This window comes from Anguilla anguilla, chromosome 11, assembly GCF_013347855.1.
Source record: "Anguilla anguilla isolate fAngAng1 chromosome 11, fAngAng1.pri, whole genome shotgun sequence".
NCBI classification, from domain to species: domain Eukaryota; kingdom Metazoa; phylum Chordata; class Actinopteri; order Anguilliformes; family Anguillidae; genus Anguilla; species Anguilla anguilla.
The window spans coordinates 31,935,398-31,962,062 of NC_049211.1; the positions used below are offsets into that span (position 1 = coordinate 31,935,398).

The 26,665-nt window shown below is 41.2% G+C and overlaps 3 protein-coding genes across 10 annotated transcripts in view; 2 read left to right on the forward strand and 1 right to left on the reverse strand.

The window, feature by feature from the left end:
* The first annotated feature begins 240 nt into the window (after positions 1-240).
* On the forward strand, positions 241-6,801 carry si:ch211-220i18.4 (SRSF protein kinase 3). Of its 2 annotated transcripts, XM_035381164.1 has the most exons (12): positions 242-706; positions 1,884-1,995; positions 2,502-2,610; positions 2,828-2,915; positions 3,253-3,340; positions 3,497-3,603; positions 3,924-4,092; positions 4,634-4,728; positions 4,965-5,072; positions 5,199-5,268; positions 5,375-5,467; positions 6,088-6,801. In XM_035381164.1, the coding sequence occupies exons 1-12, from the start codon at positions 608-610 to the stop codon at positions 6,270-6,272; spliced, it is 1,323 nt and encodes a 440-aa protein (XP_035237055.1). In that variant the 5' UTR covers positions 242-607; the 3' UTR covers positions 6,273-6,801. The 2 variants fall into 2 exon arrangements, with proteins under 2 accessions (XP_035237056.1, XP_035237055.1); XM_035381165.1 differs by lacking the exon at positions 5,375-5,467 and having other exon boundaries at positions 241-706.
* Positions 6,802-7,943: 1,142 nt separating this feature from the next.
* On the forward strand, positions 7,944-16,049 carry LOC118208376 (probable peptidyl-tRNA hydrolase 2). 6 transcript variants are annotated; one of them, XM_035382985.1, is made up of 8 exons: positions 7,944-8,205; positions 8,388-8,448; positions 9,239-9,353; positions 9,839-9,910; positions 10,368-10,442; positions 10,814-10,911; positions 13,095-13,209; positions 13,672-13,808. In XM_035382985.1, the coding sequence occupies exons 3-8, from the start codon at positions 9,246-9,248 to the stop codon at positions 13,756-13,758; spliced, it is 555 nt and encodes a 184-aa protein (XP_035238876.1). In that variant the 5' UTR covers positions 7,944-8,205; positions 8,388-8,448; positions 9,239-9,245; the 3' UTR covers positions 13,759-13,808. The 6 variants fall into 6 exon arrangements, with proteins under 6 accessions (XP_035238876.1, XP_035238877.1, XP_035238875.1 ...); XM_035382986.1 differs by having other exon boundaries at positions 9,243-9,353; XM_035382984.1 differs by having other exon boundaries at positions 7,945-8,448; positions 13,672-16,049.
* A 4,945-nt stretch (positions 16,050-20,994) lies between these two features.
* The window catches only part of LOC118207248 (LHFPL tetraspan subfamily member 4 protein-like), a 39,386-nt gene continuing 33,715 nt past the window's right edge, over positions 20,995-26,665 (reverse strand). For both annotated transcript variants that reach the window (XM_035380635.1, XM_035380634.1), the window contains one exon: positions 20,995-25,837. In XM_035380635.1, coding sequence (XP_035236526.1) covers positions 25,833-25,837 — 5 coding nt within the window. In that variant the 3' untranslated portion in view covers positions 20,995-25,832. The remainder of the gene's footprint in view (positions 25,838-26,665) is intronic.

A 26,665-nucleotide genomic window follows, 5' to 3' on the forward strand; every position in this document is an offset into this window, starting at 1 on the left:
TAAGGCCACAATGCACAGAAGCCTCTTGAATATTGTCATAACGCGCCCTCAGATCGATAACGTCCCTATTTAGAGTTCTGCTCTCAGAAGTAGGCTACAACACACCAGGTAACGGTTTTCAATGTGTGGCTTAGACGCGTGCCACAAAAGTGTTAACAGCTACGCCTTAATGATATGCAGCCGGCGTGCTTTCTGCGCACGGAGCGCTGATATTTATACCACCGGTCTCGTTCGAAAGCAGCTGTTAAGTGTTTCCCAAAACCGCACTGCTTCCCACGCACCCGATAAATATAAGGACGGAAAGATGGAATGGATTCAGACATGTATCCACTTGCTTGAATTTCACGGCAAGATTTGAGATAAATGGGTTAACATGCCACTCCTTCTGTTTGTCAACAACTTAGATTTGCAGACAGTGGAAAATTCAATCCTCTCTCACACGTGACGTGCGACTTTCCAGCCCGGCGGGATCGCTGGCCATAGTTTAAAATGCAATCCTAGCCATCTGTCCACTCTCGCCGAAATATCTTGCCACTGCGATGTATTATCGAACACCGGGGGGCGTGGATAGAGGGGGATTTCTCTACACGCCACATACACAACCCGCATGCGGCGAATGAAGCGCACCGTGAACACCGCTCACACAGCCGGCCATGTGGCAGAGTCAGCCTGCGGGGCAAAGTCGTGCCCAGGTGCCCCCGAAACAGTAAGTAAACGAGCGCATGGACAACGGCGCATCTGCCGCAAGCTACAGCTGACAGAGTTGTATGTAGCCTATGTGGTTACGTGGCGCAAATTCCTGCTGGCCACGACTGCCAATTGCTGTCATTAATAAAGAGCGTTTGACTTTCGTGCCTATTAAACGTTTTGACTTTATTGCCAATTAAATCCCCTGATAGCATACTGGAAATGAGCATGAAAAATATTCATAAAATTAGGAAATCATATGTAGGCTAGTAAAGTGATTGAGTATTTGCCCCAAATGCTCATGTTTGATTCTGCGTTTCCCTGAAAGTGCATGCATGGACAGTTGGCGCAATGCCTTTAATTCCGTTTTGCGAATGCCCGGAATTTTTATGGTTAATTTTCCACAGCTCTGTACGCCAGAGACAATGAAGAGGTTACGTTCGCTGAAGTTTTAGCTGCCTTGTGTCTCTGGGGTCACGTAGGCTACAACAAGCACTGAGCTTATATTATCTTGCCCACCGTAGTCAAAAGCAATCCGAGGGCAGTGGACTATAGGGGTATTGGAAAATCATGTGTATATTATTACTGTTATAGACCTATTACTTGGCTTTTATTATTTATACTTTATGTTTTATTGGAAATTATATTAAGGAATTACCAGATCATCCTCCTGCCTACAGTAGACCTAGCCTACAAGAGATGGCATCATCAAAGTAATCTGTGTACATGGATTATGAGAGTAATTCGTAAAATAGGTGTCAGAAGCAGTTAAGTGATATGTGCAAATGCTTAATATTAAGTTGTAAAAGCAAATCCTCGTTTAAAAACTCCCCGTCTAAAAATCACATCATAAATCATAAAAATCGAGAGGCCAGAGACGACAGTGGTAGCCTGAACGAGCCATAGCTTCACACCTAAAGAAAGCGATCTTGAGATGTGATCGATTTTCAGTTCAGGGCCTTTCCGTGATCTCCTGCTGGGCTGGTATTCTGTCTGTGTTATCTGTGAATAGGGGTATGTCTAAAAGTAGCCCGGCCTGGCCTGTTCCCTGGTCACTCTACACTGCCTGGATACAGAGGTGTCGCTTCACAAATATGTCTACAGCAACTTGACGTCCGTCTGCGGAGGTGGGGTTTCTTTATGAGTCTTTCACAATGTCTGTTGTTTTTTTAAACGCCATCTCGCCCTGGCTACAGCGAGAGAAAGCGGAACGGAAAACGGCAGTTGGGGTTCGCGAAATCGGCTGTCTCCTGGACCTGGAACGAGAAGAGATGCAGGACGAAGAGGATCCGATGGACTACTGCTACGGTAGGTGTTCTGTTGCGGACATCCCGTATGGTCACCTGTTGAACCTCCTAACCACACCTGTGAGCTATTTGGTTACAGTTTTAGGTCTCTCTCATTTCCCTGCCTTGCCTACGAAGGTTTATAAACCCCATTTGTCTTCATTAATTACTTAAAATCATACATCTTTCCGATTTTATATGGCTTTGTCTATTATTTTTTTATTGTGGTTTAATGTGGAATTGAACTCATTTAAGGTTTGATTTACTAATAATTGTTTTCCCCCAAAACAGAATGTAATACATTATTTCACACTTTTTCTTCCAGTGGAATCCTTTTTTAAAAATACATAATTTTATATCATGTCATTTGTGTTGTACATAAAGCATCTGCATAAGGACATCTTAATAGATGAACTGGGTGCTGATTTTAAGGTGAAAACAAAAACCAGCAGGGCCTGTGGCTCTCTAGGGCCAGAGTGGCAGACCCCCGGTGTAATGGTTGTATCTCCTGCTGTATGTCACGTACAGGAGGGTACCACCCTGTTCAGATAGGGGACACCTTCAACAGACGATACCAGGTTCTAAGAAAGCTTGGCTGGGGCTACTTCTCCACGGTCTGGCAGTGTCTGGACCTCAGGTACTGTGGAGTTCCACTGGACTCCAGGAAAACACACCATTGCGGAGAATTTCTCATCACTGACTCTTTGCACAGACAGTTTTTCTATGATGCTTTTATGGCCAAGGTGATGTTGGTCATTCCTTTGTTGCATGTGTTTGTGTTGCTGATCAGTACTTTTGTACTGATGTTTGTGTGTGTGCGTGCATGTGTGTGTGTGTATGTGTACATGCTGCAGGTTGAGTAGGCATGTAGCAGTAAAGGTGCTGAAGAGTGCAGCGGGCTTCACACAGGCTGCTCAGGATGAGTTAGCACTGCTGCGCTGTGTGAGTACCTGACACACCTCCTATGGTGTATACCAGCTACTTTACTCTTTCTGTCTCTCTCTCTCTGTATTTCCCCCTCTCCCTCAGTCTCTCTTTCTCGCTATCTGTCTCACTCTCTCCCTTTGTCTCACTTTACTCTGGGTGCTATTTCAGTGCTAAATGCTTAGTCTATGCGGGGTCATTTCAGTAGAAAATGACTGGGTTATGCAGGGCTGTTTCAGTAGAGAGTGCCTGGGTTTCACAGGTGTATTTCAGTACAGAACTGATGGGCTGTATTAAATCTTGCTGTCCCCTCTCGTCACCCCGAACACCTAAACCCACCCCACCATCCCACCAGGTCTGCGGGCCCAACAGAAAGCACCCACAAAGTCAGCAAGTTGTCCAGCTGCTGGACGAATTCAAACTGGCCGGAGAGAACGGGATTCATATCCTTACGTTTAACTGTTGCCCTGAGGTCACCTGAGACGAAGTGGGGGGTGGCACAGGACTGCGGGCCTGAGCGGCTCTGGGTCTCATGTGGGGGGGGGGGGGGGGGGATGTTTGTGGAGGCGGTGAGGTGGGACCTTGACTCCTGCTCTCAGACGTGTGCTTGGTTCTGGAGCTGCTGGGCCCGGATCTTCACAGCTGGCAGAACTGCTTTGGGAACCCCGGTCTCCCACTTCTCTGGGTCAAGCAGGTCATTAAACAGGTGAGTGGAACGGCCTTTTTAATTACAGTGATGCATGTTATACTAATAATATATACTTTCTCCCCCTGCAGTTTTTTCTGACAATGGCTGAAAAGTAATATTTATGATCAGCATCAAACAAAATCAAGAAATAATTAAAATCCCTTAGTTAAATTTTAGTCGTATGCTTTCAATAAACTTTATTAGCATGGCCAATGACAGTACATAAAGCAATAATTGAAGATCTTTATTTATGTATCAAACTCCCAAATCTCAAAAATGGAAATGTGAGTTTTTTTATGACCCTGAGGTTATCAGATAAAGGATTTTTTTGCCTGCAGGTTCTACAAGGGCTGGATTACCTGCATAACCAGTGTAAAATCATACACACTGACATCAAACCTGAAAATATACTGCTGTGCTTGGAGAATCAATCCTGCAGGCAGACAGCAGAGGGCGCAGTTCGCACACAGTTCCCAGGCAAAGAGGCACTGAACCAGGACAGTGCAGGTAATCTAAGGCCTATTACCTTACAGACATTTCTAGCTCACACATTCAGCAGCCAGAGGCTCATAGGTTTAACTGCATTCATCTTTCGTGCAGCTACCATAAATAATAGTCATTCTGGTTATTCCACCATCTATGGTCAATGTCTTATCCACAAGAAGACTAGCAGAAGCACTGCCAAGGAAGATAACTGGTCACTGTGGTGTTCTAAACAGAGAAAAACAGAACTTAGCCAGTACTCAGTGTATCAACTCATGGCAGTTGTTTATTGTTAAAATAACCGTGCCTCCTTAATGAGGTACCCATGCAATTAGTGCTAAAACTCAATCATGTGACCTCCTCCAAAGCTCCTCCATTCTTGCTAACCAGTGGCTACTTTACATTTAGAACCAGTTAAACTATTTAACATAGAATTTCCAAAAAAAAAACACACACACACACATACAAACACTCACACATGCACAATCACAGCAGCTTGATTGCTTTAACTCTCAACCAGCATAGACCGGAAGTCACTTCTTATGTCTGTGTGTGCCTACCTCAGTTCCAGTAAGCAAGTCCAGGGGCAGTGGGTTGATGTCCAGCAGCATGGAGGGGATCTCTGTCAAGATAGCTGACCTAGGGAACTCCTGCTGGGTGGTGAGTACTAACATCTCAAACCATATATTTATATACATTCTGTTACCGTCACCCACTGAATGGGAAAAACAGAGTAAATTTAGTTTGGTAGATAATTCTGGGACAGAATTCTAACCAAACCTGTGATGTCAAATCCACTGAGTGACCCGTGTGATTCTGAACAATGAAAACTGTCCTTGTATGCTGAAATTGACCCACGTCTCTCGCCCTGTGTTGTTGCGTTTATACACTGACAGTACAAGCACTTCTGTGACGAAATCCAGACGCGTCAGTACCGCTCCCTGGAGGTTCTGCTGGGCTTAGAGTATGGCCCGCCAGCGGACATCTGGAGTGTGGCTTGCATGGTGAGCAGGGCCTGAACACCCCATCTGCCTTTTTCTGCTTCGCCATTTCTGGCTTTGTTTGATGAGAACGGCGCGTGTGCGCACGGAAGCTAACCGTGTTAGCGGCTTTCTTTGCTGATGTCACAGGCTTTTGAGCTTGTCACTGGTGAAGCGATGTTTGAGCCCAAGAGAGGGAAGACCTTCTCCTTGGAGGAAGGTATGTCTGAGAAACCTGAAGCTGAGAGGGTAAGACATTACTCTGTGAAATGGAATATCCATTCCATTAACTTCCATATTAACTTTATCCAAATGTTTTTTTCCAGACCACTTAGCTCACATTATCGAACTTCTGGGAAGAATCCCCGCTTCTGTGGCCCTGTCTGGGAAATACTCTGATCACTACTTTAACCACAATGGTGAAGAATATGTTCCAAGTGTTTTTAATGAATTGTCATAAGCATGTGTATTCTAGATTTAACTCAGGAAGTTCGATATGTCAAATAGCAGAACACTTATTTTTTTAGCAAAGCAAACCTGCACTTTTTCAAGAAAATACTTATTTTGAAGATTCTGTGCAATCACTTTTTTTTCTTGCATTTAAAGTGTTCATTAAGCCACAAGATAATGATACATGTTTACTTGCTCCAAATATATAAACAAGAAAATAATTAAGTAATAAATTCAATTAGATTTTAGCCGACTAAACATATATACCACTGATTGGTTACAACATAAATCACTATGTGACTAAGTGACCAATACCAAATCCTCTGGTTCTAGATAGTATGAAAACTGCACAAAATAGGCTTAATATCATAGTATTTGTTTTCTTTGGTTATGTGTAATATTACATTTTTAGATCAAGATTTTGACTGAAGGATCTTGAAAGACCCATAGTGATCGATAGTAAATGCATGCTAAGTGCCATTTTAAATGTTCTTTAATTTAAAAAACGCATCAACACCAAATATTTGCACTCTCACTCGTTGCTTTCTCTTTAACCTCACACTTGTTTGGACCCCCTTCCCCCATCCAGGTGACCTGCGTAGGATCAGTATCCTGCGGCCGTGGGGTATGTACGAGGTCTTGGTGGAGAAGTACCACTGCAGCCTAAAGGAGGCTTCCCTGTTCTCTGACTTCCTGCTACAAATGCTGGATTTCCTGCCAGAGAGAAGGGCAACTGCAGCCCAGTGTCTCTCTCACCCCTGGCTCAACTCTTGACAGCAGCTACTGATGAATAACGATGACCTCTGACCTTCAACACCCTTTTATACATATTGATACCCTTTTATGAATTGGATATAGCCCTTTCGCGACTGGTACCGGCAATCTGAGTGGATTACCAGACCAGAGGATGTAAGAAGAGAGTTTTGAATTTAACTGAACTCATTTTAAATTATGAAAATGAAATCATTTTTAATTATTTATATTTATTTATATGTGCCTTTTTATAAATGATGCGTTCAACATCAATATAAGAAAATTTGAATGTCTAAACTTCACAAGATGATGATTACATAATACCATAAACAGAAGGGTAGACAAAAAAATAAAAAGTTTTACATAGCATTTACATATTGTTCTTTGCAAATCTGTTTTGATGAAAACAACTACAGTTCACTGAATACATTATGAGTTTTTCATTGTGTGTGTGTTTTTGTGTGTCTTGTGCCCATTAAGCCTACTCTTTTAATGGGCATTGGAGGCTAAATGCTGTTTTTTAATATAAAATAAAATATTCCAAAATCCATGCCACCTCTGCCTCTTGTAATATATATTATTAGACACACATCCACAATTCTCTAGTCTCTGAGCCTTCATGGCTATGCAGTGACTCAATTTTATATGGCTGCAATATTACTGTAATTATCATTATATGGTGAGGAAAATAAATTTAATTATCCTATTGTAACGAGCCAGTAAAAAGTGTGCGTATAAGCCTCATGTGCATATGGTCCTTATATGCATATTACCTTAATGTGCATATTATCCTTATGTGAACATTGGCCTTATGTACATATTATCCTTATCGGTATATCAGCATCATGTGCATGCAGTATTATCCTTATAGATGTATCCGCATAATGTGCATATTATCCTAACGTATATTGGCCTTACGTGAATATTATCTGTATGTTGTGTAATGTGTAAGTTGGGTGTTTATTCCAGTCTCCAACTGATACTGGCAACTCCATTTGAGCATCCACTTTTTTGTTTTTCTATAAGTCTTATCTCAGTATCCTTTTCTGATCATCATTGTCCCTTCAGTATTAGAAACAAATATGCATGCTAAATATACCATTTAGTCTGGTCCGCTTCACCAGTCTGTGGAACAGCAGAATAAAGTCTGTGCAATGTACAACGGGAATATGTGTAAATGAGTGACAAAACATTTATTTAAGTAGGATAACAACTATGCAGTTAACCATGAATGGGGGTGTTGTGGAATACCCCACATCTATACAGCAATGGGAGATTTTAGGGTTTCCAACAGAAATGTAGCCTTTCCTTCAGAAAACCACAATGACCACATGCTCCTTATGAATACTGACTTGTGTAAATACATATAATTTGAATACAACTTAATATAACTTAAGTGATTTTGTTTCTTTTTTATCTTCTACTTTTTTTTCTGTTGATTGCATCATCAGAAATCCTCAGTTCCCCTCAATTATTTATTCTTCCTCCCAGGCTTGCTTCAGTAAGGAGCATCTATTTGCGCAGCTTGTGTCCCAAGGGTGACGGCAGATGGATTGGCCTATATGATTTCTTCCACATTACTGTGAGCTACATACTATAATCTATAGGGTTTCATTAATGAACATTACACACAGCCTACCGAAGACTTGTGTTAGGTACGGGCACTTGGTGTCCTTAACAGCATTTCCACCCGACAACTATTCCCTGCTGGACTCTTTGCGAATTCCATTTCCATCCAAGTGTGTAGCGCACATACTGGTTAGCGCACAGTTCTGTTGTTTATCGGGTTAGCTTGCCAGCTGTCTAACGGGAAATGAATGGAATAGGAGACTGTTTCAACTATCATTTTTACATAACAGCATATCGGATCAGTAAATGTTTCTAAACCCATCCACGACTAAGCTAGTTCGCTAGCCAACGTCTGACATCCGGAATTGCTCGCTAATAGTGAGCAGTAGGTATCGCTACATAACATAGCCAGCTGGCTGACTTGCCAGAATTAGCTTGCTAGCGAGCAAGCTACCTAAATTGCAAAAGAAAAAAATTAATTAAATAAAAAAATACAGTGAGTCGTCCTCACAGCCTGCAAAGCTAACTGAATAACGTAACATTAGCTATTTTTCGTGCTATCCCAAGGTTAGCCACCTTCCCGTTCTACAAGCTACAAGTGGATCCTAGGTAGCTCTGCGTAGTACAGGTTAGTACCCAGCTAAGCTAGCAAGGAGTGGCTGGTAGCGTTTTGGGAAGTCCAGTGATTGCATGACATGGGCGGCATCCCAGGGAAAAAAACTGGCTAGTTTGAGTAATTTGGGGAGGGGTGATGTTTTTGCTGCTGGCTTCCTAGCTGCATAAATGCCTGCTAACACAGTGGCTTGTTAGCTACTGTTCAGACAACTCTGACTAGGTGCTAGCTTTTCAGCTAGCCACCTAACTAACAACAGCACATTGTCTAATAGTTTGAGCGTCACATTGGTAACATTAACACATTTTTGGCTACATTGTCATAAGGCACATGATGTTTTCAGATATTGACGTCTTGTGTACACGTAGTCCTGGTGTGACAACCTTTTATTCCGGGATATTGGATCTAGCTATGCGTAATTTATCTTTTTTTTCTGAATTCATAAAGAATTATGACAGCCCAATCCTCACTGGTCCGAGTTATGGGTCCGATTGACGCTGTTGTACCATGTTCTAATCTTATGTTTAAATTTCTCTCGATTTTCACCGAAAAGCTCATAGGCAGAATGCAGATGCGTATCCATGTAAATGTTCGCGAATTTAACTTTACCATAAGTAAAAATGTAACTGAGCGGAGTGAAATGCCTTTGAGTACATTATACGTGAATCTACATTATGCGTTTATTGCTATCTGTGACAGTACGCAGTGGAAACGCAGTGCTAGCCATTTTTGGAGAGCTGTCGATCCCAGTTAGCCGGCTTTCCAATGTAAACGCCATTGACTATTTTTGCTGTTTCTTTTTGAGTTAGGAAATGGAGCCGTCGCAGCAGGGTGGCCCCGATCCCGCCTCAGAGGAGGTGAACCCCGCCTACCTGCAGCAGCTGCGGGAGTTGGACATACCTGAGGAAGCGGCCAAGCAGGTATGGTTACACTCTCCTCTGGGCCATGAACTTCACCAGGTCGCCAGCATTCCCTCCCTAACACAGGCCTCGCTCCTCATCCACTGCATCATAACGTGTTCAAGCAGGATTCACTGCGCACATTATTTGCATCTGAATTGATTACCAGATTAACAGCATTGGTTCAGAATACAGAATTAATTTCAAATGAGCATCTGATTTTGTCAGCTTGTGTTGTTTAAATGTGGATTAACAACCTGGTTATTTTGCCAGAGGTTCCAGTGGCCTGGCACGTGATAGACTGCTTGTCTATCTGTATTGCAGCTGTTCTCTTGCAGTCTGCACAGTATCCATTCATACCCCTGCATAAATACTAAAGCAATTCAGGTTACCTACCATGCTGAAGCATATGAAGGCATTGTCCTACCTGGGAATAGAACTTGCAACCTTCGTTTACAAGTTCAGTCCCCTAACCATTATACTACACTGTGTTTGGTTCCTGTCAGGCTCTTATACACACCCGGAATGTGTCTGCAGAGGAGGCTGCCATGTACTACTTCAACAAGCTGGAAAACGAGGTTATTATTATTATTATTATTAGTAGTAGTAGTAGTAGTAGTAGAAGTAATAGCAGCAGCAGCAGTAGCTTAGTAGTAATAGTAGTATTGTTTCTATTGTTGTTGTTATATAATAATAATAATTATTATTAGTGGTTGTAGTAGCGGTGATGCTAGTAATGATATTACTAATAGTACTAACTGAAGCAGAAGTAAATTAATCAACTGTCAGATGAGTGACTGATTGGTCAGCTGGCTATTCTCAAGTTGACTTGCAAAGATGACATATTACCCAGTCATAGAGGGTTGATAGGAACAGTAGTAGTCATAGTGGTAGTGCACTATAAATTAACTGATTATTGGATTGAAATGCTCACACCCTAGGTAGTTTCCAAAGCTCATATATTATCCTTTCAAACAAAGATGACACTTGTCTGATGATTTGTGCGGTAAACCTATTTACCACCTTGTTTTCCAGGAGGAAGTTGATGACGATCTCATATTCAAGATGGTGTTTGTGGTGAATATGGATCTGTCCATGGGGGTGGGAAAGGTCAGTGTCTCCACATTAACAAAACCATTTGTTTTAGATTTAGTGTAATATTTTCACAGGTTCCATTATTATTCTGATGAGTAATTGAAAATGTTGGACCTGCTGAGGGACCTTCACAAAGGTGCACACTTGTGGTACAGTAAGAATTGAGGACTGAATCCAGATGCATGTTTGTGTGAGGTTAGAGCAGCTGAATCCAGATGCATGTTTGTGTGAGGTTAGAGCAGCTGAATTCAGATGCACTCTTTTGTGAAATTAGAGCAGGTGAATCCAGATGCATGTTTGTGTGAAGTTAGAGCAGCTGAATTTAGATGGGTTTGCGTGATGCGAGAGCACTTGATTTGCGATGCGCGCTTGTCGTTTGCGAGCAGGTGGCAGCGCAGGTGGCGCATGCCGCTGTGGGGCTGTACCAGGCCTTGCAGGAGAAGAACAGCTGGAGGGAGATGGCATGGAAGTGGGACCGCACTGGGTAAGGACTGCTGGAAAAACTCTGAAGTCCTGCAGAAGATAAAGTAAATGCCCAGCACAAGATGTAGGCTAACACCCTGTGCTACAAGACAGCCACTGGCGTAGTGCGGACTCCACAGCCCCGCCCTAGTCTGATAAAAAAGAAGAAAAAGAAAAAGATATTTTTTAAAAATGTGACTGAACAAGGTGAGATCTGACAGTTGGTGTTGATGCTGATAGACAGCAGAGAGCCCCTATTGGCTACAAGCCGAATAGACCGTACTGAGTAGCCAATACCCTTCATCATCACAGAAACCCCTACCCATCTATCACACTACCATCGAATCACGCCTAATTTAAACCAAATAGATTCTAGAACCTAGGGCTGACCTGTGTGAATAGTATCCCTTTCAAAACATATAGAGACAAAGGCTGTAGCTTTCTCTTGATAACTAGCTAGACCTGCTTTTTAAAATGAGGAGAAAATATCTGAGTGTTGCTCAAAAAAGAACTAAGATTGTTGAGGTACCATGAAACAAAGCTACCAAAAATACCATCACTCACTAAATCAGGTCGTGAGAGAGAGAGTTGTATGTAAGGCTGGCTGCAGGATACATAGAATCTTTTTAAGCATAATAAGAATAACCGCCACTTTAAATGTTGTATTTAAGGCTTTAAATTTAACTCATGATGTGAGCATCACAGAGACTTGGAAAAGGGTTTAATGAAGCGAGACACTTGCATCCTTTACAAATACTAACAATACTAGATTAGTTTATATTCATAATTCAGGTAGAAATGAAGTGCCACAAATGCAGTTATCTTGGTGAAAATGCAAAAATGTTGTTCTCCTTTAGTTTGAAATTTTGAAATTCTGCATGAAGTAGCTGCCTCCCCATGTTTTATTCGAAACAGCGTGAGTCCACATTAGTTGTTTATTTCTGCAAGCAACACACTATACTTTGCTTTGATTACTTTTTCTTTTTAACGTGACATATAACCAACTGTCATTTCACTGTGTGCGCTGCCAAGTCCTCCCTCTGCTCCGATGTTGCGTGGTTGGGATCCTTTTTTTAAAAGCTGCTGGTAAATTTAAGGAGTCACAGGTTGCATTCTTTTGTGCTTGTGTTTGTTTGGACATGTGTATTTTTGGGATTTTTATTATTGTTTGGCAGTCTGGGATAAAATGAAAGCTACACTATGCAAAATGCTGCTAGCTCTCGCCCTCCCCTCCCTGTGCCCAAGAGCTGTCGCTTGTGAAAATTTGCCAGTTGTGTTTTATTTCACTCTTCAGTGAGCAGCGTTTTCACTGCTGTATTGGCATACCTATTGTTGGCTTTATCTTGTTGCTATGACAGAATACAAATTTTTGGTGTTGAAAGAATATTTTTATGAACTCCCAGATGGATGTTATTGTCCAATGTGCCACGCTAGTTCCACATGAAACTGGGCAGGGGGTGCTTGTTGAATGGATTAACTACTGGACAATGGTGGCACTTAGAAACTCCATATTTGGCATAGTTGTCATGTACTCATAAAGCTAGAACACAGAGTTTGTTGTTTCCACTCATAGTTTGGTTGCAGGAGCACTGAATGTCTGATTTAAGCAATCTCAGGACAGCAGCGTCCTGGCCACTAGGCGGCTTGCGCAAAGGGTTAAATCACCAGACATAGTTAAAGTTTTCCAGACGTTGCCACGGCATTTAACCCCTTAAGTCACGGAGTGGGCTTATTTACATTCATTCCGTTTTTTACGGTGAAATTTTCAGTCAACCTAGACACACAATACATAGTTTTAAAACTCATGATTCTATCTCTATAAACTTGTTACAATGGCAGTTTCTGAGGAACAACAGTTCCTTATTTTATAACGTGGGAGTGAAAAGTGGCTTGGGAAATCCGCACCTATGGGGGGCCAGAGAAACTGCATTATGCCAGTGAACACACCTCTCCTTTCCCCACAAAGAGCCAGTGTCATGTAGAGATCTGACCCCACAGAAAAGGGATCAGATGTCACTTCCGACCTGTATTAAAGTTATTTGTTGTAAATTTGTTTTATGTTTAGATATGCAATGAAAATGTAATTTTATCAGTAATTTGTATGTTTCCCCGAATAAGAATACATAAATAATTGTAGGTTATGAAATTGCATAAATACTTGTTGGGGTCACTTCTCTGTGTGACACCGGCTTCCTGTCTCTGCAGGGCACAGAAAGTGGTGATGCAGGGCACTAATATGCCACACCTGCTGGAGCTGCAGGCCTTGGCCATGAGTCTCAGCCTCCCCACTTACTTGGTGCAGGACGCTGGGCAGACTCAGGTGGGCACCTCTCTCTTCAGCACGGTACCAATTTACTGCTGTTTTGCCAGTTTTTACCTTTCATGTTAGACGTTTAGTCAACCTTCTACAATAGCAGTGCCCCATCAAGATGTGAACCTGCAACCTCTGTTACAAACTGTTCCCTAAACACTATATTGTAGTGCCGCTCAGTTCTGTACTGTACAGTTCTCTGTACCAAAGCTGATGTTCCTCTCGAATTTGGTGATTCACATGATTAGTCCTATAGGTTTATTTATTCTGGGAAATCTGTCTGTAGAGGAGTTACAAGAAAGCAGGTTATCAGTGTCTAAATGTTTTGACAGTTTAAAAAGGGTTAAAGATATGTATACTTAATTTGCTACAGTTTGTGCCTCAGTTGCTGTGCAGCCAATGGTTGTGATATAGGCGTTAATGGCAATAAACTTCCTCTATGTGTAAATAATTTTGGAAACCCTTGGGTAGGTGGAGCCTGGGTCTCGCACTGTCCTGGCCCTGATTGGAGAAGAGGAACTGGTCAGCAATGTGACCGGGAGCCTGAAACTTCTCTGAGGACCGGGGACGCGCCACACAGTGCACCGAGGCGAACAGCAGGGGGCAGCATCGGCTTTCAGCGGGAGGGTCCGGGCACGCCAGCATCGCAAAAAAAAAAAAAAAAAAGCGGGAAAAAAACAGCATAAAAAAATCACAGCCATCTTCTCAATTATGTTCCATTACCACCACAGACCTGCAGGGGGGGTGATAGGAGAGGCTCCTGAAGAAAAAAAAACAGTTCAAAAGACAAGTGAACTTAAATGGGAACTGTTCTAAATAGTTGCAGGAAGGTAATCAGGAGTCAAAATTAGCTTAATTTATATAGAATTTGATGAAAACTATAAACTCTATCATCCACACGTCATTTATTTAAAATATTATATCCTGCCGAAAAATTCTGCGGGAAACTATAGCTCAGTTTATGGCTCATTTTTAATCTAAAGTAGTAAAGGTCAGTCCAAGTTTATTCAGAACTGTCTTGTGCATACCCCTTAAAAAATAAGGACCTTAGGTTTTAATAGAATAAGTAAATAGGCCCATGTTACCTGTTGTATTGGTGTACAGATTGGGTAGATGTTGCTGTTTTTAATCCTAGGGGAGTGCTAGCAGTGAGTTATAACGGTATATGTTCATGTAGAATGGCTATCATAAGTTATGCGTTTTCTCCGCGGTGCCATTTCCGATGATCCCTTCGGCTTTTGTTTAATCTTTGGGAATGGGGAAATGTGATTCAGTGTGATTGACTTCCGCTCCTTTTTTAAATGTAATTCCCGGGGCCATAGAATGGCTTGGGGTGTAATTTTTGGGCCGCTCTGCAGTCGTCACTTAACGTCTTCCCCGTCGCGTTGCCCCCCACCCCCCTCCCTTTTGTCCCTGTCTTTTTGACGGACGCTCCCTGAAGGGCGTACGGGGGGGCATTTTCGTCCACCCCAACAAAACTTTGCGAGAGCGGGAAAGGGCGCGCTCTTAATTTGTAATATAATTGGCGGGAGGCGGAACATGATTTGCATCGAACGCTCTTAAGTCATTCCAGATGTAAAGTGTTTAAACACACAGAGGACTGCGCATGATCCCGCATGGTGTGTATACACATGCAAACACAGAAACACATGCACACACACACACACACTCCCTCTCCCGTCTCTGTATTTCCCTTGGTTATATCGGTGGTAGGAAGCTCTGTTCCTGCAATGCCATAATCCTGCAGGTTTTCCTGTCCGTGCATGACAGCAAAATAACAAAATAAGTGCTCCAGTTAACAGGGTTTTTATTGAAACTTCTTAAATTCCTGTCTTGGAAAAGACATTATATCGTTTGTGCGGTGTCTTGAAAAATTGGCTACGTTCATGATTTTTACTTTTTGTTCTTTTGCAACTATCAACTATATGCATGCATTTCTCACTAACTTGCTAGCTTGAATTGTTTAATACCAGGATTAGCAATGTTAGTGGGACTTGGCTTGTAGCTCATCGGCTTGTATACAGCCAGATGGCCTTATAGTCTGGAATTTGCTGCCAAGAAGACATGCAACACACGAACATAATATATTTGCAAATTGGCACCTGCATGTTTACTGTAGTTACATGTTCAGAATTACCTGGCTTTCTGGCTAATTCACTAGCAACACAAAAAATAATCATTTAAAAAAATCTTGAGCTTTAAAATGAATCTGATTATGGGAACCTTGAATCTAGAAATATGGGCTGAATTGGAACAAAAACCTGCAGTTTTTTTTTTGTCTTTGCAGGACAGTACACCGGCCCCTATTGAGAGAGGGAGTTCAACCCACATTGAACTGACAGTACTGACGACGCATTACCTGCGCTTTATTCCAATAACAAACACAGAACAATGCAATGCTTATGTACAAAAAAACAAGGTCATGCTGAAAATGTGTGTTTTTTTGTGCTTTCCTCGTTTGGTAACCTTGGTGAAGGTGATTTCCGTTTTTGCAGTAATGTTATCCTCTTACATAATGTGCCATTTTGACATGTGGAACACTGACAAAGGAACTATGAACTGCACCAAAAAAAAGTATTTTCCAAAAAATGTGTAGCCTAAGTTATTGAAAGGATTTCCAGTGTATAGAGAGGGCAATATGTTATGTGAATATATTATGTAAAATATATAGTATTTAAACAAAATTTTCTGTTGGTAAATGTTCTTCATCTATAAATGTTAGGCTTCAAGCCTTTTCAAGTACTTAATACTCATTCCGCTGCTACATTTGAGTTAACTGTGCTTGCTAATAGCAATTTTAAAATGTTTTAAACTGTGGGGAATATTAAAATAATCCATAAGTAAGCTGAGTTTGAGTCTGGAGTGTTTTTTAAACACCTCGTCTTATTTCATGACAGCTATTCTCGAAACCAGACAATTCATAACTGACGTTCCAATTTTCACAGTGGATTGAAATATGATGGTCTAAAAGACAACTAGATATTAAACCAGCATTTTTTTAAGAGGAGGAATGTTTTCTCATATGTAGTGACTTGAAATATTATCTAATGCATCTAATGTTCTTTCTGTCATGTTGGCATTTATGCATTTTATTACCTGAACCAAAAGCACTGAACCTGAATGGGTAAGATTAATAATGATACACCTGCATGCTACTTGTGCTTGCAGCTATTATGAAGCTCTGTGCTGCATTACTCTTTCATTTAGTCCCAAATGCAGAATGTCGTTTTCTGGATCAAAATAATCTGGAATGACAAAAAAAAAAAAGAATTGCCTGCAGCCTTTAGTGGGTTGCTGTCCACTATTTGTACCTCAGTTTCTGTAGCATCATTGATTGCTAAGGACCTGGTGCTAGCCATTCCTGATAGCTAATGCAGGTTCTCAATCGAACCTTCTTCAGTGAATATCCAGCTGTTAAAATGGATCATAAGTTAAAAGAATTTAAAAGCGAAGTCCTTTAGTTCAAGAGTTTAAGCAACATTGAAGTTGACTCTGGTAAATGTTCAGTTTATATGTGCACCATAGTAGGAGTGTTACCTGACTGGATAGAAAACAGCCTGGAACACTAACTGGAGCCACTATACATTGAGCGTCAGGGCAAAATGAGAGTCAAGGTTGAATAGAACGAGTCAATTGTCAAACACAAAATCCAATCCGCAATCAAACCAGAAGAGTTAGACGAGAATTGGAATCGAATGGAATGAGTCAATGTTCAAACACAAAATCCAATCGGCAATCAAACCAGAAGGGCTAGACGAGAATCAAAATTAAATGGAACGAGTCAATTTTCAAGCACAAAATCTAATTGGCAAACAAGCCAGAAGAGTTAGATGAGAATTGTAATTGAACAAAATAAGGTCAAACTAAGTAATCGCTATCCACAAGTTCCGAGCACAATTTCGAAGAGCTAGTCTCCCCTGAGGTGTGTCCCATTACTTTTTACTCCTCCCCTCCCTTCCATTGCTTCCCAATTATCGCTCGTCTCCTACCCAGAAGTTATGTGGAGGAAAGGAGGGAAGGAAAGTTTGAAGCCGCTTCGCCAATACAGTCCTGTGTGCTTCGCTCGTCTCCTCCAATGTTGGGACACTGGAAGGAGGGAGGACACAAAGATTGGTTTCTGGGGCACGGAGGAGATGAGATGGTAGTGGAGGCGTGATTGAAAAAACGTTGGACCTGCATATCCTGCGTCAATCTGTTTCTGGTTAAGATGTCATATGGACGTATCGAAAACTTTATTGGATACAAGGCTAAGCATGTGTAACTGTGCTTATTCACATACTGTAGGATCTGCATTGGACTTTATTACCTTTTAGCATCCTGCTTGCTAAAGCACTGCAAGTTAAGTTGCTAAGGCAAGTGAACATTTCAGTTGCTACTTGCTTAGCTATCAAGCTACGCAGATACCGAGCAACTCCAGGTTCGATCTGCGCCAATCGTGGCCCAGCAGTGCTGACTTTTTTTAACTACAAAGTGACATTTCCACACTATGAATTGAACCAAATTTAACGTGGCTTTATCATCTGGCTAGTTTGAGACAGAAACGGCCGATTTTATGACGAACCAGAAGAACGAGACACGCATCAAAATAATTGTAAACATTGGGATGGCAGGTATGCCATCCCGCCAAGTTACGGCTTGGTAGGGTGAAACTTACGACAGAGGTCATAATGATACATGTGCATGCATACCCATGACTATACCCTCGACTGGTGAAACAGCAGCACCCATGGGCTTTTTAGGATGCTCTTTCATAAATAAGAACGCATTCATTTCCGTTCCAGCACAATCTATGAGTGAATGGTGTATATAGCTAGTTAACTAACTGAACCAGGGTACTTGGTGAAAAAAAACTGCATACATACCCACCCTTCCAGGAAGAGAAATGGACACCCATATATTACTAGCCAGCATTCTTACATGAAGCGGACAAAGCCGTAGCCATGATGGGAGCATTTGTGGCATCCCCTTCTGAAGCTGCAACTGACCTTTATGAGGGTGTCCTTGTGCCTGCATTAGCCTGCCGGGTCATGATACGCTATCCCTGCAGTGCTGTAGGCTGTCTCATTTAGTCAGCAGCAACCAGCCGAACTGAGGAAATTCTGCCTTATTTATTCTGTGTAATTCTCCTGATGACCAGTATCCTGCATGTCAGCATAGAAATGGAAAGATGAGCCACAGGGTCTGCAGGTTTTTATTGTTACTCAACATTTGATTGATCAATTAAAGCAGTTGATTAGACAGGTTACACTTACTTCACCTGGATTCATGGGTGTGGTATCATTGCTGATTTTAAAGTGAACTCAAAAATAAGCAGTTGAGGACACCATTCTGAAATGAACACCACCATTTCTCATTGGGGCATTCCATGTGAAATCAATCTTGGGTGTTGGGTCACAGGTTAATTCATATGAACACATCTGATCTTCAGGCTGGAATGCCATGTAATTTCTGAGATACTGCCAGAATGTTACAAGTCCTAAATCCAAGGTGGGTTGTCCCTTTGAACAAAATATTTAATCTGGATTTGTTTCGTCTCAACATTCAACAGTGAAATTAGATTGCTAAATGTAACCGATGTTTGCAAAATAATTAGAATATGTTCTGTCTGACTGATGACCTTATCCAAGTACTCTAGAATGGACAAGTGAAGAAACTGTAATAAATTCCCCATATAAAGAAATAAATAAAATTAAACTCTATGAGCATTAGTTCTCTCTTGTTGCATTGATTGTTTGCTTTTGTATATTTGCACATAATAACTTGCTGCTGACAGACAGGGTGTGTGAAAATTACTGTGCATTATCGCACGGATCCACCTGGGAGGCTGACGCCATGTTTAGACCCACAGTTTAGCGGAAAGGCTGTTTTCCCGCTGCAGAGGAGGCATGTCGCACTCTTGGCGCTGAGTCATGTGCCCGGGTCCTGCCCAGTCAAGCTAAAACCTAAAACACTCCAAAACTGTTTTTGTTTTTGGTAAACACGAATGTGAGAGGGAAAAAAAATGCGCTCGGCTGAGAAGGCCCTCGGCTTCTTTAAAGAGAAAGGCTGTTTAATGGTATGGCCTGGTGCTGATTTTTACTGTGGATACAGCCAGGCAGCCTCAGGACACCTTTGAGTCTGGCTCTGACCAAAAGTGACTGTTCCTGACAGAAAAGGGGGGTTCACACTGAATCTTTATTTTCTACAGACAGGCTGCACTGTACATGATGTAAGCAGTCCAGCGAGTGGTGTGGTACCATCGTTGGTTCTGTATTTGCATAGAATGTATGTCCGTCTGTCTTTGTTCTATGCAGATGTAGGTTTCTCACATAGGCTTCTTCTGTCACTTGTTCTCATTTGATGAAACAACCAATTGACCTGTACAGTTATTGAGCCAGAGGACCGCGTGGCTGACACCACTGGCACAGGCAGATCGCTGGCACTGTTTGCCCCTGAAGGGGGTGCTGTTACCTGTGGAGGCAGAGAATAGCCAGCTCAACAAGACCTGGGTGAGACTGAGGTCTCCACCTAGAAGACTCCATGCCCACACATCTCCTCCAAATCCCCCCTCTCGGTTTGATTGTGCACCATGGTGGGAATCACTGGACCAAGCACTAGTGGCATTAGCAGGATTATCTCACATCCAGTGACAGATTATAATCTAGTAATGGCAGACAGGTCAAAGCTATGCTGGAAAGTGATGCATATGTCAGTAATTCTATCCATTTCAGTGTAGCACAGGCTGAGTTTGGCTTGGATCAGCTCAGGACTGAGTGTCTCAATCTGTGGGATCCTGCAGAGGAAGGAAAGCAGAACCTCAGACATGGAGAATTGAGGTTGACTGAATCCCCAGACATGGAGAATCAGGGATAACTGGAACCCCCAACATGGAGAATCAGGGATGACTGGAACTCCAGACATAGCGAATCACGGGTGACTGGAACCCCAGTGTGGAATGAGAGCCTCTGCCCGACTTTTTGCGGCCCATTTAGTTGAATTTTTTCTTTTCCTCCCACGTCATTGGCTTTTCACAAGGGCGAATCGTGAAACCAGAATGCTAGCATTTTATTCGGCCAGTACCGCAGTTGACGAACAACCTGCACGTATTACGCCCGCAAGGGAACGAGGGATTCCCACAATTTTGGCCCTGCTCCTCCCCAAAACTTGGCCAGCTGGCACCCCTGCCACATTCATCATCGACACCGGGAACAGCAGCACCTACGTGCTTTTTTTGGATGCTTTTCAGGCAGTGTAGTTCCCTGCTTTTTTAATGACAATGAGCAGATTTGCTTCTCTTCCGGCACAAAAATGAAATTGCCTTGGGAGGAATGTGAATAATCTGTTCATGTAAACAGGTGCTAATGCAGGGCATGGGGTGGGGGGGGGGGGGGGGGGGGGGGTATGACTGTGCAAGAGCGAGCTGCCACTATTACAAATGAAATAGTTTCAGTACAACAACAGCTATAGTATTAGTAATAAAAAATAATAATAATATAAATAAAATAATAATGTTGTTTTAAATTATGTGTTCAGGCTCTGATGGCCTTTTCAGGGTTATCACACCCTGAAAACTGTGCTGTACAATAATTTGTATATTTGTCTATAAATTGCATTATCTATTCCCGATTATATATTTAATTTCAATATACTGAAACATTTTCTTTTTCTGTGAGGATTCTTCTGGATCTCTTTGTTAAATGCATCAATTTGTACTTTCTGAATCTTGAATTATAGTACAAATATATTTATCTGTAACATTATCTGCAACATTAATAAAATTAAGAGACAAACTGAAATAAAACACAGTGGTCTTCCTTCAAGTCAGACTTGTTTTATTCAAACTTTCCAATGAACTTTCATCAGACATGTCATTTTGGCTTCATGAGGTTGAACCACTTTCTCACAGTTTACCGGGGTACACGGACGGGGCTGCTCAGAGCATGATTGGTCTGATCACCGCCCCAATTTGAACTCCTCATGAAACGACACCCCTAATACATAGTGTGTCAGACTCACCACACAATTCTTAAATGCTACAGTATTTACTCTGTCAAACATCTTAGTATCAAGCTTCCATTTCACATTACCAAGGTTTAAAGACTTAGAAATAATATACAGTTTAAATAAGCGAATGTCAAGTAAAAACTGCAGAATCCTGCAAGAAAGATGTTGTTATTCACCAGTATTGGCATAAAATAGTTTTCACCTGTTTTAATGACTTGAGTCAATTGTGCACAGATGTTTTGCCTTTAGCCACCATGTGTGGTCTGGAGAATGCATGTTCTTCACACCTTTATTTGATAAAAAATAAAAATAAATAAACAACAGCGAACATGTGAGAAGTGATAGCAGTCATCATGTCTTGCTTCCGAAAGACAATCTCTCATAAATATCTCCATTTCATAACACCAAAAGACAGCACAGCATCTCCTCAAAGTAAATAACATTTACTCAAAGCAAAAATTAAAATATATTTATATATATATATTACTCAATTCATGTTATACATAGTCAATAATACATAAATGAAAAATAATTTCCACAGTTTTTGTATCTCATTTTGGCAAAGTCCTTTTTTTAAAAAACTGATTACAATTCTGGAAAAATATTAGAACAAAAACAAATGAAGATATGGATGTTCACATTGTTAATGAAGAAATATCTCAGGCTCTCTCATACATGCACATATCTTATGTGTGTGCTTGTTTGTTTAAGATCTCTAATTCAGCTCTTCAATGCTGCTGAGATTCCTTCAAAGTTATTTATGATGGATGTTGATGGATATTTCCAAGAGACACATTGGACATAAAATATGTATTATAATGTCCTATTTACAGTTGTCAAACATTTATTGGCATTATTGTTAACATCATATTTTGGCACATCTGATTGACTGTGTTTGTCTTACAGTGTGGACAGGTTGCCTGAAGGGCAGTTTTTTAAAATGTATATATTTCTTTATTTATAGTGTGAACCACAAGTAAATTCTTCAATTGCACAACTCCCACATAACTTCTAAGTATCATTCCTACGTACTCCAGCACATAACCACAGCTCTCTTTGCGGTCCTTTTGACCATCTAATAGTTTATTGGCTTACACAGGTTACACCAGGTTACACCCCCCCCCCCCCCCCCCTCCACACACACACACTAATCCATCTAGACACTGAAACTGGACCACTGTTTATCTGAAACCATTACGTATCTGCCAAAACTACATGGTCCTACAGCTTGATTAGCTAAAATCCATTTTCTCACTCGGGCAAGAATTCTCATTGCAAATGAATCACAGGTGAACTTTTCATTGGAGAATGCGAGACAGTATTTGTGACCCATGCGTTTCATTGATGTAGCTTCTACGTGCATGGCTGAAATGGTCCTTACTGTGAACACTTTGGACCATTGCTGTATTTCTTCCTTCTATAAATCTGTCGAAATATCACATCCCCTTTATCATTCAAACTGTTTCCAGCCCCCTGGGGGAAAGATCCTGAGGCACCTTGTGCTGCTTAAGTCATTGTTAAATCAGTACTATACATGTTAGCAAAATACCATAGAACTACAGCCCCATGCCACTGACTATTAAGGGGGCAGCAGAGATACTTAGGCACATATTGTCCCAAAATGAGTGATAACATTAAGATATAAGATATTTGAGTGTGAAAACTTACATTTCTCAATAAATGCCAATATATTAATAAAGTCAATTAATCAGTGGCACCTCCAATATGCATAAAATGTACCTTCTAGAATAAGATTTAAGATAAAATAATTCATTTATCTAGTATATTCAACAGAATGTTATGCTGAAATTGCTTTTATGAACATTTCATTTTATTACTGTCAAATCAGAATACTGTTTTTAATACCAATACTGTTTTAACCAAAAAAAAAAAAAAAAACGATTTTGATTATATTTACTGTAAACATTTTGTAAACATTGTATCAAATGGGATGCATATATTTGCACTGCTGTGGTGCTTTGAAACTAGTAGTCATTATAGCTAAAGATGTTTCAATTTTTCTATTAGTTTTAAACATTGAATTGTGACACATTACTCATATTGACTGAAACAACCCAGGGTCATCTTCAAGTTTGTAATAGAGGTATTCTCATCTGCTATGGTATTTCCACACCTCGAGTCTCCTTACCATTTTCGCTCTGGATTTTTTTCAAAGTCTGTGAAAGTGTACTTGGCACTCTCTTGACAAAATGTTGCTGTATTTTTATTGGTTCGAGGAAACTTGTGCTGCTGTCGAACATTTTCCTGTCAGATCCGTTTATTTCATCACCTCACTGCTGCCAAAGAGACGAGGAGGGCTGTCTTGCTTGATTTCTCTCAGGGAATGATTTCTCGCTTTAGCTCAGTCGTAATGAGTCTGCCCACTGTACTGATAGAAGGAACAAGGTGCTTTTTGAAAGTCCCTTTATCAGCGATGACACAGGCATGCCACTGACAATACTCTTAACATTTATATTCATTGTGTTTGTATATTCCTGAAGTAATGTAAGAAACCGTAAGGATCAAAATGGGACGTTTAACTCCTTGCATTATAGTGATGTTCCATTCGGCTTTGAAAGGCTGCTACGGTCTCGAAATCCACCCGCAAATCTGGGCGAGATTCCCGAAAAAACTTTCAGATTAGCTCAGAGAAGCAGGAGTGGAAGAGTGCAAAGGAATATGTATTCTGTGCTCATGAAAAAGTATCTTTAATGTCCCTTAACCTCGTACGCCATGGTTTGCAGGCTGGAAATGCTCTTCAGGGTTCATGTAAAATGAGCCGTTAGTATTTCTTACTTTTTTCTTATTTGTTTACAGTGCAACTTCCTGAGAGATTGCTCTGATCTACAAATACATATTAAAACTATGAGACTCAGTCTATTGAGTTGTACTAACAAAACTTAGAACACAAAGGCTCAGTCATCCAGGAGATGCTATTATAGCATAACAAACTGGATTCTTGTGACATTGTCTGTCTATACGGCTCATCTAAAAGTTGAAAATGTATTATCACAGAATCCAGATACAGATAATTTAAGACACAGGCAAACAGATTTGCTTCTTTATTATTTAAAGAAATGTTTAATTGCATCGGTTAATAAAAATTAATCTGTGTGTTCTGAACGCAGTTGGCAACCTTATTCTACTACTACAGTACTTATCTCTCTAGACTACTAGAAAACTGTTCTCAGAGTTATTTTTTTAATTTAAAATTTTTTGGTTTCATGTTCTTCTATGTGGGTCTTAAATTTGAGCTTACAAGAAGTCCCACGGCAGGATTCCTGCGGCCCCTCATGCATTTCTGTGGTGCTGCGGAGACACGTTGGGAGACCTGCATAACGTTGGGACGTGAAAGCCAGACATGGGGGGAAAGCGCGAAAGCCAGTCGGGACAGCACAGTGTGTGTTGGTCGCTGTAACTGTGTCAGGTGGAAGGTGGGAGGATGTCCATGCACACAGAAAAAAATACCCCCCCCTCCACCACCACCACCCCCGACGGAATTTGGAGCATGGAGAGCTTTCCTCTCAGGCAAACATCAAATAGGTTTGCACCAGTCAGAAATCACCATTGGCTGGCAAGCATTGCCCCACCACCTGCCCTCACATTTGGGTAATAACCACATTAAACAGAAGAAACCATTGCTGACTGAAACAAAACCATGAACTGAAAGCAAAGGATGTCTCAAAAGGAAATCCGCCAGGCTACATTAGTCCTAAATCGGGGTTCAGGGGGATGGCTTGATTCGCCGACATGTCTTTTCCAGTGCGGTACCCTTCGGTAGTGCAAGACCTTCCTTTGGAACTGGAGGTCAAGGGTCAGATGGAGATTAGGTCCGGAAAAGAAATCACTGGTTCTCAGTGCATTTCCTAAATCTGTACTTGGAACCCCCAATGGAGACCAGATCACATGATGTAAAGCATTGAAGTAGGCTTTCTAAAGGATTGTTTTAGGGTGCAGAAAATGCATACACTTCTTACCCTGTTTTTCTTGTGTTTTCTTTTGTGTTCTTCAGAAAGGTGTCAGTTACAGTATTTGCAGCTGACAAGCATTGATCTTAGTTCTTAGAGAGCAGGCTTTCCGTCAGGCAGCAGTCTTCTTTGAAGCATAATCTCCTAAACTACATGGTGCGCTGTTTAAATTTTTTGTTCTAAATTAGCACCAGTGTGCCTGCAGTTAGTTGGCAACGATAGCTTTTCTCCAACAAAGTCCCTTTTTAAAAATCTGAAAACAAAAAAATCTGCAAGTTAAGTAACGGACAAGTAAGAATGACAGAACACTGCTGCAGCGAAGAAGTAATCAGCGTCATTGATAGTCATAGAAATAGCATTTAAGTCCTGTACTGTGTTTCCAAGGGTCTACTCAAGGGGATTATTTTTCTGAAGCTGTTGTGGTTTGTTTATTTGCTTTATCTATTTCTTTTCACACCTTTCTGTATTTAATAATTTTGTACTTGGTTTGTTTTTTAAACCAGGATGTCACAAACAATTGTCTTCTGGGTTCACAAGCAAAAGTTGTCTGGTGTTTGACCTGAGGACCAGATGGGGGGTGGGGGGTTGGAAGCCCAGGGGACAGGGAGGCGGTGGCGGAGAGAGGGGTCTGATCAGCGGTACTGACGGACTCTGAAATTCGGGTCTCTGCTTCCTCGTACTTCAATCTGAAAAAGCAAACAGCATACAGAGGAGGAGTGAGTCAGTGTTCTTTCCAATCGCTTATTTTTACCTCCTTGCATCCTTTCCTCACATCCTTTCCTAGCTTCCTTAGTTCCACCCAATGAGGATGCCAGGAAAGGCCACAATGCAGTGCAAAAGCCACATGGTACAGGTGCTGTTTAACCCCTCCCATGACCCCTAAAAATATTAAACGGCAAGCAAAATAAATACTGAAGTAGGCCACATCGACTACACACAAGCATTTGGCATTTGTGCAGTCCAGGAATGTGAGAGAGTATGTTCCTGCACGACAGTAGAATGGCTGGCAACAGGAAAATAAAATGACTTGCAAATTTATTTGCTGTGGAGCATAACGATATTTTAGCATCCTTTCTTCCCACCTGAAAACCAACACATTCTAGCTGCATTGCAAATTACACTTGCATTCACATTTAGGCACTTAGCAGACGCTCTTAGCAGAGCTCTTACCTTAGTGTGCACCCAAACTGGTTTGGGCAACAAATAACTGACGTCAAGGGTCATAACCGATAGTTGCTGTTAGTACAAAACTACTTTACTTGTAGGTTTATGTTTTTAATATCTTTTATTAAACATTATTAAACACCTACAAAAAAAGTTAAACATGATAGTAAGTGTAAAAGGGAGACCGAGAATGCAATGCTTCAAGAAGCAAATGGGTTTAATACAGTATAGTTTTAGATGTAGTATGGGTGGGGTCAGTAAAGTTTAAAAAAAATTTGGGTTCAGTATTAGCTCAATTTAAATATATCCATATCGCACTTATACAATACTTTGCAATTTTGCAGGTGGCT

Bases quoted from the DNA above. Each gene is read 5' to 3' on its own strand.
- si:ch211-220i18.4 (XM_035381164.1), top strand. From the start codon at position 608: ATGCGGCGAATGAAGCGCACCGTGAACACCGCTCACACAGCCGGCCAT. The intron at 3,604-3,923 runs GTGAGTGGAACG...TTTTGCCTGCAG, and splicing joins TCAAGCAGGTCATTAAACAG to GTTCTACAAGGGCTGGATTA. The intron at 4,093-4,633 runs GTAATCTAAGGC...TGCCTACCTCAG, and splicing joins ACTGAACCAGGACAGTGCAG to TTCCAGTAAGCAAGTCCAGG.
- LOC118208376 (XM_035382985.1), top strand. From the start codon at position 9,246: ATGGAGCCGTCGCAGCAGGGTGGCCCCGATCCCGCCTCAGAGGAGGTG. The intron at 9,911-10,367 runs GTTATTATTATT...CTTGTTTTCCAG, and splicing joins TCAACAAGCTGGAAAACGAG to GAGGAAGTTGATGACGATCT. The intron at 10,912-13,094 runs GTAAGGACTGCT...CTGTCTCTGCAG, and splicing joins TGGAAGTGGGACCGCACTGG to GGCACAGAAAGTGGTGATGC.